The sequence below is a fragment of the Hypanus sabinus genome, chromosome 13 (genome assembly GCF_030144855.1).
Source record: "Hypanus sabinus isolate sHypSab1 chromosome 13, sHypSab1.hap1, whole genome shotgun sequence".
Taxonomy (NCBI): Eukaryota; Metazoa; Chordata; class Chondrichthyes; order Myliobatiformes; family Dasyatidae; genus Hypanus; species Hypanus sabinus.
The window spans coordinates 43,547,971-43,561,453 of record NC_082718.1 but is presented as its reverse complement, the minus strand read 5'-3'; the positions used below and the strand labels follow the sequence as shown (position 1 = coordinate 43,561,453).

At 37.9% G+C, this 13,483-nt stretch overlaps 1 protein-coding gene across 2 annotated transcripts in view; it reads left to right on the top strand.

The window, feature by feature from the left end:
* ccdc87 (coiled-coil domain containing 87) overlaps positions 1–13,483 on the top strand; it is a 76,422-nt gene that overhangs the window by 39,331 nt on the left and 23,608 nt on the right. For both annotated transcript variants that reach the window (XR_009515348.1, XM_059987525.1), the window contains exons 10-13: positions 272–475; positions 3,717–3,833; positions 7,738–7,874; positions 12,276–12,402. Coding sequence is in view for 1 of the 2 variants with exons in the window: in XM_059987525.1 (XP_059843508.1) it covers positions 272–475; positions 3,717–3,833; positions 7,738–7,874; positions 12,276–12,402 (585 nt within the window). In the remaining variant the exon portion in view is untranslated. The remainder of the gene's footprint in view (positions 1–271; positions 476–3,716; positions 3,834–7,737; positions 7,875–12,275; positions 12,403–13,483) is intronic.

Here is a 13,483-nt window from a genome sequence, read left to right as displayed (position 1 = left end):
AAAATAAGTTTTATGCTAAATGTTTTAATATTCCATGTTGCGTCTTCAATATATTAACCTGCATAAAACTTAACAAAATTTTGTACATTTGTCGGTTGCATATTAAATATTTACAACCAATTCCAAAATGTAATATAAATATATTAAAGGAAATAACGCAGTTTTATGTTAGGTTGAACATATGATAAATAAAACTGAACAAGGTATTTTATGATTTCTATGACTGATTTGCAGCTCAAAAATTTTATGTGAGATGTCTGCTTTTTTTAAGGAACTTGAGGAAGAAGAGGAAAAAGAACTAAAGCAGAGAGTTCAATCAAAGGAGCCAGAACATGTACAGCCAGCTATTGTCAACATCAGATTGTCCCAGAAGATGGTGGCACAAGCAGCAGATGCTCGTGTGTCAGACAGACAATTTACTGACTCAGTCTACCTTGAGATATATCCAGCTATATATGATCACCAACAGGAAGAGGTATTGTAATACAGTAAGAATGTTGTTTGTTTTAACAAAAAAAGACATGGGTTGGATCTTTCTAGGAAAAATAGAGCGATGTCTTAATGATGCATGTTATCATTAGCGGCTAAGAAAATTAACAATTTCATAGATTGAAGAGGTTAGCACAAGATACAAATTTACTACAATGTGGAGCATCAGGACTCCATTGCTAGGTTCAGGGACAGTTATTATGGCTCAGCCACCAGGCTCTGGAACAAAAGGGAATTACTTTTCAACTTTGCTTGCCCCATTGTTGAAATGTTCTCACAGCCAATAGACTCACTTTCAAGGTTGCTTCATCTCATGTTCTCGATATTTATTGTTTATTTACTATTATTATTTTTCTTCTTGTATTTGCACAGTTTGTTGTGTTTTGGACGCTGAATGAACACTGAAGTTGTTGCGTTTTTAAAATTGATTCTATTATGATTATTATTCTATGGATTTATTGAGTATTCCCATGTATGAAAATGAATCTCAGGGTTGTATATGGTGACATATATGTACTTTGATAATAAATTTACTATGAACTTTGGTAAACACACAAAACTGTAGATGCTGGAAGCTGAAACAAACAAATACTGGAAGAACTTAGCCAGTCTCTGTTAACATTGTTTAAGCAGCATTTAGAGAGGCATGTGGACAAGCAGGGAACAAAGGAATGGATATGGACCACATGTAGGCAGATGGGTATAGTTAAAGTAGCATTATGGTTGGCACAAACACCGTGAGCCGAAAGGATTGTTCCTGTGATGTACTTTTATGTTCTGTGTTCTATGTTCAGTCAAAAGGCATCTGTAGAAAAAGAAGTTAGGACACTGATCTGATGAGGAATCTTCAACCTGGAACATTTAACTGCTTTTTTCTTTTTCGCTGGCTGAGTTCTTTTAGCATTTCTGTTTTTGTACCACAATGCTTACTTTTTGCATCAGTGATAACTTAATCCTGAGCTTCCCTGATGTTTTTCAGGGTTTGCTAGATTTGCACATTAAATTTCCTGCAGAATTTATCTCTAGAAGCTAACAGCAACAGTGCTGTATTTCTGATGATTGCTAATGTTAATTAAGCTGCCTGGCCAAAATAAATAAGTGAATATCTGGGCTTTCGTTCCTTCAACCAGTAAAATAAGATAATATTGTTTTAATATTATCCTTCCTCTTTTCAACCCAGTCTTTATATTTCTCTTTTCGTTTTTTTTTACCTTTGCTGATTTGACTCGTTTTCCTCAGTTGTATCCCTATTGTTTTTTTTTGTTCTTAAATCATATTGTTTGAGGAGATTCACACTTGATCTTATGTAATGAGATTCCAGTTGCCTCCCCTGCCTTTGTTAGCTCATGTTTCTGGCAAGATGCATTATAAATCATACCTGAGCGTAAGGTCAGAGAAGCAAATGTAACCAGTGACAAATTCTGTGAGATGCTCTTTTCTATTAAGATTTAGCTTGTAGTTAGAATCATTACACATTTTGTAAATAAATATTTGCATTCACTTAGCACCTTTAACAGTATCTATACTTCGCAAAGTGCATTCAAATGAAACATTTCCAATCTTTATTTGTTGTTGTAGAGAGAATATGTCATTCAAAATTTCCCCATTCCAAGTTCCCACAAACAGCAATGTGATAATGAGCAGATAAAGTCATGGTGAGACAACTATTTAGCCAGGACATTGAAAATACTTCCCTGCTCCAACCAAGAGGGTAGAAGAGGTTTAAAAAATCTCATATGGAAGATAGCATCTTTGGCACGTAGAATACATTTTGGCACGTCATTGTGTTATCAACATAAATTTTGGACTTGGGTCCCAGAGAAGAAGGATGCTTATGTGAGAATGCTGTTCTTCGACTGCAGTTCAGCGTTCAACACCATAATTCCCTCCAGGCTTGACAAGGAAGCTCAGAGACCTCGGCCTTCATCCTGCATTGTGTGCTGGTTCCTGGACTTCCTGTCAGATTGCTGGCAGGTGGTAAAAGTGGGCACCCCTCACCTATGTCCCTCTGACCCTCAACACAGGTACCTCTCAGGGATTTGTCCTAAGCTTCCTCATTTACTCTCTGTATACCCATGACTGTATCGCCACTCACAGCTCCAATCTGCTAGTTCAATTTGTTGACAATACTACACTGATTGTCCTAATCTCAAAAAATATTGAAGCAGCCTACAGAGAAGAAGTCATCACCCTGACACAGTGGTGTCAAGAAAACAACCTCTCCCTCAATGTTGCAAAAACAAAGGATCTGGTTGTGGATTGCAGGAGGAATGGAGACAGGCTAACCCCTATTGACATCAATGGATCTGGGGTTGAGAGGGTGAACAACTTTAAGTTCTTTGGCATAGACATCACTGAGGATCTCACGTGGTCGAGACATACTGAAGGTGTGGTGAAAAAGGCACAACGGTGCCTCTTTCACCTCAGACAGTTGAAGTTTGGTATGGGCCCCCAAATCCTAAGAACTTTCTACAGGGGCATAACTGAGAGCATCCTGACTGGCTGCCTCACTGCCTGGTATGGGAACCGTACTTCCAGCAATTGCAGGACTCTGCAGAGAGTGGTGCAGACAGCCCAGTGCATCTGTAGATGTGAACTTTCCACTGTTCAGGACAGTTACAAAGACTTGTGTGTAAAATGGGCCCAAAGGATCATTGGGATCCTGAGACCCCAAGCAAAAACTGTTCCAACTGTTATCATCTGGGAAATGGTACCACAGCATAAAAGCCAAGATCAATAGGTTCTGGGTCAGCTTCTTCCACCAGGCCAACAGACTAATTAACTCATACTGATAATACTGTATCTCTATATTATATTGACTGTCCTATCATACATATATTTATTATAATTGAATATATTATTATGAAATTAGATGGAGACGTAACATAAAAATTTTTACTCCTCATGTATATGAAGGATGTAAGTAATAAAGTCAATTCAATTCAATTCTATTTCAAAAGCAGGAATGCTCCTTGACATTGCCAGAACATAACATTTGTCTTGATTATTTTGGGATTTTAAAAAAGTCTTATAGAAATGGTTTATTTTTAACTTCAGGCAAGCAATTTTTCTTGTTATAGCAATACTTGAATTGGTGCAAATTTTTATCTTTCAATTCATCAACTGGGTAAGTCAGGTATTGTCTTGTGTTGACTTTTATGAATTAGAGCTTACAGAAGAGAAAAGAGCGTTATCTAACACAGGAATATTTCATGTCATTTTCTTAGTTTGACCAGGAAATGGTGAAAGCAATGGACAAAAACTTAACTTTTGGAGAAGAGCTACAAGAGATTTATCAGGATCTTTTGAAAATGATCCCAAATGATCACCTGTTATTTGATGAGGTAAGAAATATTTTCAGATGGGGAACTGTTTTTCAAATACTTGGCAACATAGAAGTTTCTTAGAAAGTAAGAAGTGTTGCAAATAGTGTTCTTCATTTTTTTAAAGTAATTGCTTTCCACAAACTTGACAGCTTTATCTAGATAGAGGTACAGAAATGCAAAGCTCTTGCTGAAGAAAAAATTTATGTAAGACCTAATTGTGATAAATAATTATAAAGAAAATTAAAGGAGAATCTCTTCAGTTACAAGCGATAATTTGACAAGAAAGTTACCAGACTAAGGGTAATAAAAACTATTGAGCTGGAAATTTGATAGCAAAATATATTTCTGGTTATGATGTTTGTCACAAGTGTTTAAGATTTTTTTTACGAAGTCGGTAGTAGGCAGCACCCTAGTCTGTCCATCCTTAAGATGAAAGGGAATACTGGAGACATCTAGAGCTGAGGAGAATATGACCAAAAAATTGCACTGTTCAATTCCTATAATGAAGCCTGCTATAAAGAGCTGCTAACTTGTAGACTTATTTGAGAAAAAATTATTTCTGAAGTAAGAGGAGTACAGTGATGCTAGAAAGTTTGTGAACCCTGTAGAATTTTCTCTATTTCTGCATAAATATTACCTAAAATGTGATCAGATCTTCATGTAAGTCCTAAAACTAGATAAAGAGAACCCAATTCAATAAATAACACAGAACATTAGACTTGTTTATTTATTTATGAGAGAAATGATCCAACGTTACATGTATTTGACAGAAGAATGATGTGAACCTTTGCGGTAATGCCTTCTACAAAAGCTATTTGGAGCCAAATGTTGTAATCAATGAGATGTGATTGGAAGTGTGGGTTGTATAGGTGCCCTGCCCTATAAAAAAGACACATAAAGTCAGGTTACTGAGTAGAGCCTACTCTTCTCAATAAAGATCTGTTTATGTGCACCAAGCTTCTATGAAAACAACTTTCAGGGGATCTTAGAAGAAGCATTATAGAGATGTATAAAGCTGGAAAAGGCTACAAAAGCATTTCTAAAGTCCCGAGTGTTCATCAGTCAACAGAAATTGTCTACCAATGGAGGAAACTCAGTACTGTTGATTCTTTCCCTAAGAGTGGGCATCTGCAAAGATCACATCAAGAGCACAAGTTTGTGGTGAACTACGTGTGCCTGTCTGGACACGCCCCCTGCTGACTGCTCCTGTGGCTCCTCCCACAGGCCCCTGTATAAAGGCAATCTGAGGCCTGACGCTCGGCCTCAGTCTCCAGGATGTAGTATGATGATCACTCACTCCTGGTTCCTTCTTCCAGTCAATAAAAGCTGATATCTCGCCTTACGTCTCAGAGTGAGTTATTGATGGTGCATCAAAGTTACAATGCTGAAAAGGTGAACAAGAATTAAAGGGTAACTGCAAGGTACCTGCAGAAATCTCTAGAACTTACTAAAGGTTCTGTTCATGTGTCCACTATAAGAAAATTACTGAACAAGGGTGGACACCATGGAGGAAACCACTACTCTCCCAAAAAAAAATTGCTTCATGTCTCAAGTTTGCAAAAGACTACCTGGGTGTTCTATACTTCTGGAACAAAGTTCTGTGGGCAGATGATGCAAAAGTTGAACTTTTTGGCAGAAATGCACATTGCTATGTTTGGAGGGAAAAGGGCACTACACTCCAACACCAAAACCTCATCCCAACTGTGAAGAATGGTGGAAAGAGCATCATGGTTTGGGGCTGCTTTGCTGCCTCAGGACCTGGACAGCTTGCAATTGTTGGGGGAACAATGAATTCAAAATTGTATCAGGACATTTTACAGAATTGCCAGGGTAGCAGCTCTTCATGTGAAGCTTAATAGAAGGTGGATAATGCAGCAAGTCAATGATCCAACAAAACAAGAGTAAATCAACAACAAGAATGATTTTAAAAGAAGAAAATTCCTGTTTTGGAATGGCTGAGTTAAAGTCCTGACTTTAATCCTATAGAAATGTTGTGGAAAGACCTGCAGCAAGCAGCTCATGCAAGGAATCAGTTTTTTAAGGAGGAATGGCCTAAAATTCCTCCTAGCTAGTGTGCAGGGTTGATCAGCAGTTACCGGAAATATTTGGTTGAAGTTATTACTGTACAAGGGATCACACCAGTTACTGAAAGCAAAGGTCCACATACTTTTTCAAACAAATACATGTCATATTGGATCATTTTTCTCAATAAAGAAATGAACTAATACAATGTTTATTTGTGTTCTTTTCTAGTTTTAGGACTTGCGTGAAGAACTGATCACGTTTTAGGTCATATTTATGCAGAAATAGAGAAAATCCTACAGCGTTCACAAACTTTCTAACACCACTGTATTTATTGGCTTCTGCAAAATTATCCCTAAGTGCACCAAAATATATATCTTAGCCAAAAACATTTTATTTTTGTGATTATCAGTCGTATTTGTGGTGTGCACTCTGGGAAACCCGCACGGCCTTAGCATATAAAACCAAGGTTAAATAATAGTTGTCTTTAGGCAAACTGTTTAATTCACACCATATATACAAGTGGAAGTTTCAGTTCATTTCAACCCTAAATATTTGTGGAAGCTGACACTGTTGTGATTGCACATTTAAATGTTTGCGGTGAGCCAAATCATGATCAACATATTTTATATTTAGGGAGATCCATATTTATTAATTTGAACATTTTAATCACTATAGTGTTATACATTGTGACACAGTATATCGTGTTTAAAATGTAATTAGCAATTTTAGCATTTTAATCATTTGTAAATATTTATATATTTAAACAGTTTATATTCATTTATGTACGGTATTTATAATGATTAGAACACTGTTTTAATTTATTTGCGTAACATCTGCAAAAAAAGTGTTGCCTGTGGATAAGAAAATAAGAAAATTGCATTAAAATGGGAGTAAAAGCAGACTAGAGCCTGTTCTTCCACCCAAAAGATCATGGCTGATGAGATTATTGGCCTCATCTAACATTCCTGCTTGTTTCTCATGTACTTCATCATGAAAATATTAATGGTGAGATGCCCACCTAATGCTGAAGGCTGTTCACTTATTCACCTTTTGCAACATGAATGTCACTGGGAAAAATCAGCATTTCTTATCCTGCAGGAGTGGCGATGAACTGCTCAGTTGAAGTGATGTGGCCTCCAGGTGCAGATACTTCATCATGCGGTTGAGCAGGGACTTCCAGGATTTAGAAAAATTACGTTGATGGAATGGAATATACAGTATCTCTAGTATATAGAAATGTGGGACTTGGAGTGGAGCTACAGATAACATTGTTCCATACGCTCGGCCCCCTTGTTCTTCTTGGTACTGCACATTGCAGGTTTGAGAGTCAGATTACTACATCCCGATGTTTCCCATCCCAGTTATTGTTCAATTGTTCTTTCGTTATGGCGTTGGTGATCATGGTATTTACAAGACGGATGACCCCTGTCATTATTAGTACTCTTCAGGGAATGTCTGCCTGGCGTCAGTGGCTGCATAACCAGGACTTGTGATATGCAACAGCTGCTCATACGACTACCCACCACCTGCTCCCATGGTTTCATACGACACCAGTTGGCGGGAAGGGTAGTAAGCCGGTGCTACACCTTGCTCAAGGGTGAACTACAGGCTAGTGGAGGGAAGGAGTGCCTCACCAAACCAAACAGCCAGCTGCAAACCACATGGAAATTTGCTTAGGCTCACAAATGCCAGAAGGTTGCATTGAAGAATATCTTTCAGGAAATTTATTTTTAATCTCAAGAATTTTTAGACGTGGCTTATCACTTGCTTTGCAAGAAGTGCCTATTGAAACCAACTGGTTCTGGGTTTGAAGTAATTGCACTTCAAACAAACCCACGTTAATGAATTCAAATCAAGACATCATAAAATGTTCTAAACGCTTCATCTTTTCCTCTAGGATCCTGTAATAGTCCCTCCAGCAGTAAATGTGGACCTTGCTGGATGTTTTCCATCTGACACTTTAACTGGAAGGGTAAAGGAGCGTGTTATTAACCCTGAGCTGAAGTTATTGGATTCAGATTACGGGACCAAGAGGTAAGACAGAGGTTGGCTTTGAAAGTCCATGCCGGCGTGAAAACGATCTTATGAGTAGATAAAGTTGCATGGAAGCATCAGCAAATCCTCACTGAACTGTCAACATTTGTCACCTCAAATGGAAGCCCCAAATTTGCTTTGACAACTTTTCAGTTCCAGCTTTAGGTGCAGTGATACTGGATGATGTTAGTGCCTGCTGAACCAGGGACAGGAGCAGCGAGGCCATTTGATTGAAAGGGGAAGGCAATGAGGGAGAAGTGTAAGTGTAGGGTAATTAATACTTTTTAAAATTGGATTTGCTTTAATGTTTTTCCAATTTAAATATATGTTATGTGATTTTCTTAAACTGTTAATTGCAATATAATAGTTATGGTTTTATGAATGTTTCTGAAAGTCCTTTATATCTTTGACAGTTTATAGAGCTGGTGTATGTGTGTTTATGAGGGCAGTGGGCAACATTCCAGCCACTTTTTTTTACAGCTGCACAGCATTTTCAATGGTTTGTAATGTGTACACAATGAAAATGGAAAAATCACATTCTTTTGATTTTATTAATTAGTCAAAGCGTATAATAAAATACACCACAATTAAAAATATTTTATGATTCTTAAACCTTTAAACTTAGACAGTGTTGGCTGGCAGTTTATTGACAGTGAGCTATCAACTTCCATTCTGTCTTTGTTGTTACAGTTTGTAACAACTTCAAACATTGACAATGTAAGTACATTGAAGCCCTAAAACATTTCAAAGTAAAGATTGTGGCATGTTTATTATTTCGAAAAAAATATGAATTATATTAATTAATTAATTACAGGGTATTCACAATTATGTTACAATTATATTTATGCAAACATGAATTTCAAAATTTTATTAATATTATATAAAAGAAAATTCAAGTTGTGTGGCAATAAAGTCTGTGTTCACAGGAGCATGTCAGTTGCTGTGCAGCCGTGTACCTGCACCGTTTAGAAGGAACAATGGTGGTATGATGTTGTACTAGGCAGCAGGCTGCACTGTCTGACGTTGGTCTTCTGGTTTCTCTAACTGCTCAGTACTTGGGTGTAGTTCTGGCTCCACTACATAATACTGTTACATTGTGCAGGGTCCAATCATCATACCAGCATTTCAACATCTTGGATCAGGATAGTAAATTCCAGCAGGTCACTATTACTGGACTCAGAAGAGGCAAGCATGCCAGTAGCAAATGCAGCTGATTGATTGTGAATCTGGATGTACTATTGCCCCAAACAACAAATTTCACTTCATATAAGACAGTGTTAATAAACCTGATTCTGTCTTGCTCTTTGCAGCAGGTACTGGCACACTTCTGTACACTTGATGAGAGGTTATTTTACAAGAGAATTATTTCAAATCAATATTCATAAATCTGCCTGAGATTATATAAATGCATATCACTGGACTTCATACTGTTTTCTTATGAGCTTCAGTTGGTACCAAATTTTGTAGGGATATGAATCCCTTAGAAACATACAGAAGGTATTTACCAAAATAATTGTGGATGTGAAGCCTTTCTGTTACCAGGAGAGAATGTCTGTGTTTCTTTCTTGGAACAGAGAAATTTGAGAGGAGATTTATTATGGTGTTTAAAACCATGACTAATTTGGACAGGGTAGGTAGAGAGCCTCGGTGGTGGGGTGGAATGATCTCTCTACCAGAAGAGGTGTAAGGCACTCCTTCTCTCAGTTTGCCTGCAGGTTACCCTCAGACAGGGCGTGGCACCTGCTTAGCCCCCTGATCAGGGTCACGTGAAGCCACAGGAGTAGGTGGTGGATGGTTGTATGGGCAGCTGGTACATATCACAGATCTTGGGTACGTGACCACTGATGCCAGGCAGACAATCTCTGAAGTGTATTTATAATGGCTGGGGTCACCTGTCTTGTAAATACACTGCCCAGAAGATGACAATGGCACACTGCTTCTGTTGAATATTTGCCAAGAACAATTATGGTCATGGAAGTACCATGATTGTCTCCATCATATGACACGGCGCATAATGAACGAAGTAGAAAGCATGTACAGTAGAGGGTCAAGGATAGGAGGGCATAGATTTAAAATGAATGACATAAGTTCCAGATAAAAAATGTTTACTACACCATGTATCTAATACTTCTAATTCACTCCCTGAAGATGTTGTAGATACAGGTTCACTTATGGAATATTTGAAGTAATTACAATGTGAGAAAAGAGCAGGAGAATGGGACTGACTAGGTAGTTCTACAAGATGTCAACTCAGGCTCGATAGCCCATTTTTATGCAACAAGCTTAGCCTGTTGTCGTTAAAATTTGACTCAATAAAAGACCAATTTCAAAAAAATCAATGGAGAAAATTATAATCAAAATCCAAGCTCGTAATCTAAATAAGTTTTCATATATTATTGGCCATGGTAATAATATGACCACAGTAACGTCGTGGTTCATGCAAAGCTCTGACAGCTTGAGGTGTTGGATTCGGACTTCAGTTCCAATGTCATCTGGAAGGAGTCTGTATGTCCTCCACATGGAATGCATGGGTTTTCTCTCGGTGCTCTAGTTTCCTCCCACAGTGCAAAGATGTAACAGTTGGTAGGCTAATTGGTTATTGTAAATTTTCCCATGATTAGATAAGGGTTAAATTGGTGGTCGGGAGGGGTTTGCAGAGGTGGTGCAGCCTGAAGGGCAGGAACGGCCTGTTCTGTGCTGTATCTTTAAATTAAATAAAGTATTATTATTTAAAGTATTATTGCAAATGGCTATTGCAGCAGAGCAGTTAAGCTGCAATAGAATAAATAGTTGAAAAGAAGAACATACATTCAAAGCTGGAAATGGGATAAGTGGTACCATTTTAATTAAAGTGTGATCAGTGATGCAGATATGAACTGCTCGAGTTCCTGTAACCCTGTAGCTCTGGTTTTCATTCAGATCACAGAGCACTCTACCAGATTACTATGTTGACACCACACATTATTCTACTTACTGTCTGTTACACCACTGGCATTTAGGGCAGCAATGAAGGTCTTCCATTTCTGGTGGTGTTCAGGGTTTCCTTCATCATGCCAATGGCTTCCTCTCAATTTACATTGTGGTCAGTCATGCAAGTCTCGGATCAAGATGCAGGAATAGTGTTGCACTCAGATGTAGAAGGATTCTTCATTGCTGTTTTCTGACAGTTTTGTTTCACCAGTCAGTGTTGTTAGTCCTGAGCTGAATCCCCAAACCTGGAGATCTGCTGGACCAGTATTAGTCTTGCCTCTACCCTTTGACCTGTTTCATATGGACGACCTTTGATGCACCATCAATAACTCACACTGAGACGTAAGGCGAGATATCGACTTTTATTGACTGGAAGAAGGAACCAGGAGTGAGTGTCCATCATACTATGTCCTGGAGACTGAGGCCGAGCGTCAGGCCTCAGATCGCCTTTATACAGGGGCCTGTAGGAGGAGCCACAGGAGCATTCAGCAGGGGGCGTGTCCAGACAGGCACATAGTTCACCACAACCTTACCAAGAGCCAAAGCATAGGCCCTGACTCCAACCAACATAGCTCTTCCAGTCATTGGGGAACAGAAGCCTGCAAACCACAACAAGGTTGTGGTCCTCTTGGAGGACACATCATTCCAGATGACAAATTATTTATACAAATCTGTGAAGCTTATAATTGGGAACTCTTCAATCTTGGTTGGAAATAATATGCTGCTACAGGAGTTGATGCTTTTCAACAGAGAAGTGATATTTTGTTGTATTTTCAATGAAGGTAGCAGAACAGTTTCTTCCCTGTGGTAGATTCATTTGATGGTAGGACCTGTGATATTTTATTATTAGAAGGTGTAAGGCCAAACTGGTGCAAGCAAATTTGTGAAATACATAGGAAAATGTATGCAGGGCTTTTAATGCAGCAGAGACATTTCAAAATTAGAACAAAATTGTGTTCATGAAGCCTTATAGATATAGTCAAATTAGGATCCTGATCAAATGATTTGCAACTTACTTTCTATTTTTATGATGATGCCTCCTTCTAAGAAATTGTGCGCCAATGAGGATATATGTTCATAATTACTATTTCCCATCAAGACACTTTAATGCAGAAAAAAATTGATGAACTCACTTGTGCAAGTATATCAATTGGAGTGAAAATTCACATTCATAATGAAACAGGAAATATTTGGGGTCCATTTTAAAAGTGCTTTCATTACCTAGGATTCTACTTTTCATTTTTTTTAGAAAAAAAGAGAACCACTGTGACACCCAGTTTCTTAACTAACTGATCTATATTTGAAATGAACATTACAGAAATATGTATAGCTGATGTCTTTATTATGCTTATTAAGTTATAGACCAAAAATCCAGCTGCTTGTAAAAAGAATCTATTGCTTGTTTTTAAACGTGATTTCCAATTTTTACAGGTATTTATTAATGAAGAAAGAAATTGAGAAAAGAAAAGTTGAATCTGAAAATCAATTCCAAAAAGTTGTTCCACAGCAGGATTTAAATATAAATTTAAATGATTACCTGACATACGTCCTTACACAGGTATGTTATGGGGATGTTAACAAAGTTTGTCAGAAGTTCTTAATAAAGCATTGAGTGTTTTCATTGGATTTATTGTGCATATTCACAAGCATTCGGGCTCTCACGACCAGGCTATTTAACAGTTTCTTCCCCCTAGCCATCAGACTCCTCAATACCCAGAGTCTGGACTGACACCAACTTACTGCCTTCTACTGTGCCTATTGTCTTGTTTATTATTTATTGTAATACCTGCACTGTTTTGTGCACTTTATGCAGTCCTGGGTAGGTCTGTAGTCTGGTGTAGCTTTTTTCTGTGTTGTTTTTATGTAGTTCAGTGTAGCAGTTATGGTTGAAATGACAATAAAAAGTGACTTGACTTGGCTTGACCACTTGATTTGCAACTCTTCCAAAATATTACTGTTGCTATTTAAGTTAAAAATTTATAATGAAATACAGTACTGTGCAAAAGTCTTAGGCACATATATATCTAGGTGCCTAATATTTATGCACAGTACTGTAGTAATTTTATGTATTGCACTGTATTGCTGCCACAAAAAAAGCAACAAATTTTTTGACATATGTGAGTGATGATAAACCTGGTTCTGATATGGGTCTCAATTGTGTACTGAGAGTGGGAAGTGAGCAGAGAGAGCAGAATCATGATTGGAAAAAGGGGAAGGGAAAGGGGAGGGAATGGGAACACAAGAGATACATACTGAAATGATCAATAAACCAATTGTTTGGAATCAAACGATCTTGCCTGATGTCCCAGGGCTGATGGGTCTGCATCTGCACTAACTCCTTCCTGGCACTCCTTCCCTGCTACTTGTCCCACACCCTTACGTGGTAATACGTGGCTGTGTGAAAGTTAAATTTCAAAAGGGACTAGAAATTCTCAAGCTATAAAAGAAAAGTGGGTAGATAGAAACTATCTACACTGGTTGAGAACTGAAGTGAGAAACATAATCTAAAAGTTACATTAGGCCTTTCAGGAGTGTAATTACAAAATAGTTCTTGGTGTAAAGGATGTTGGAAGATTGGCAATCTCTTTTACAAACTGTAGGAAGAGGACATGTTTGCATTTGTACATAACATCATGATT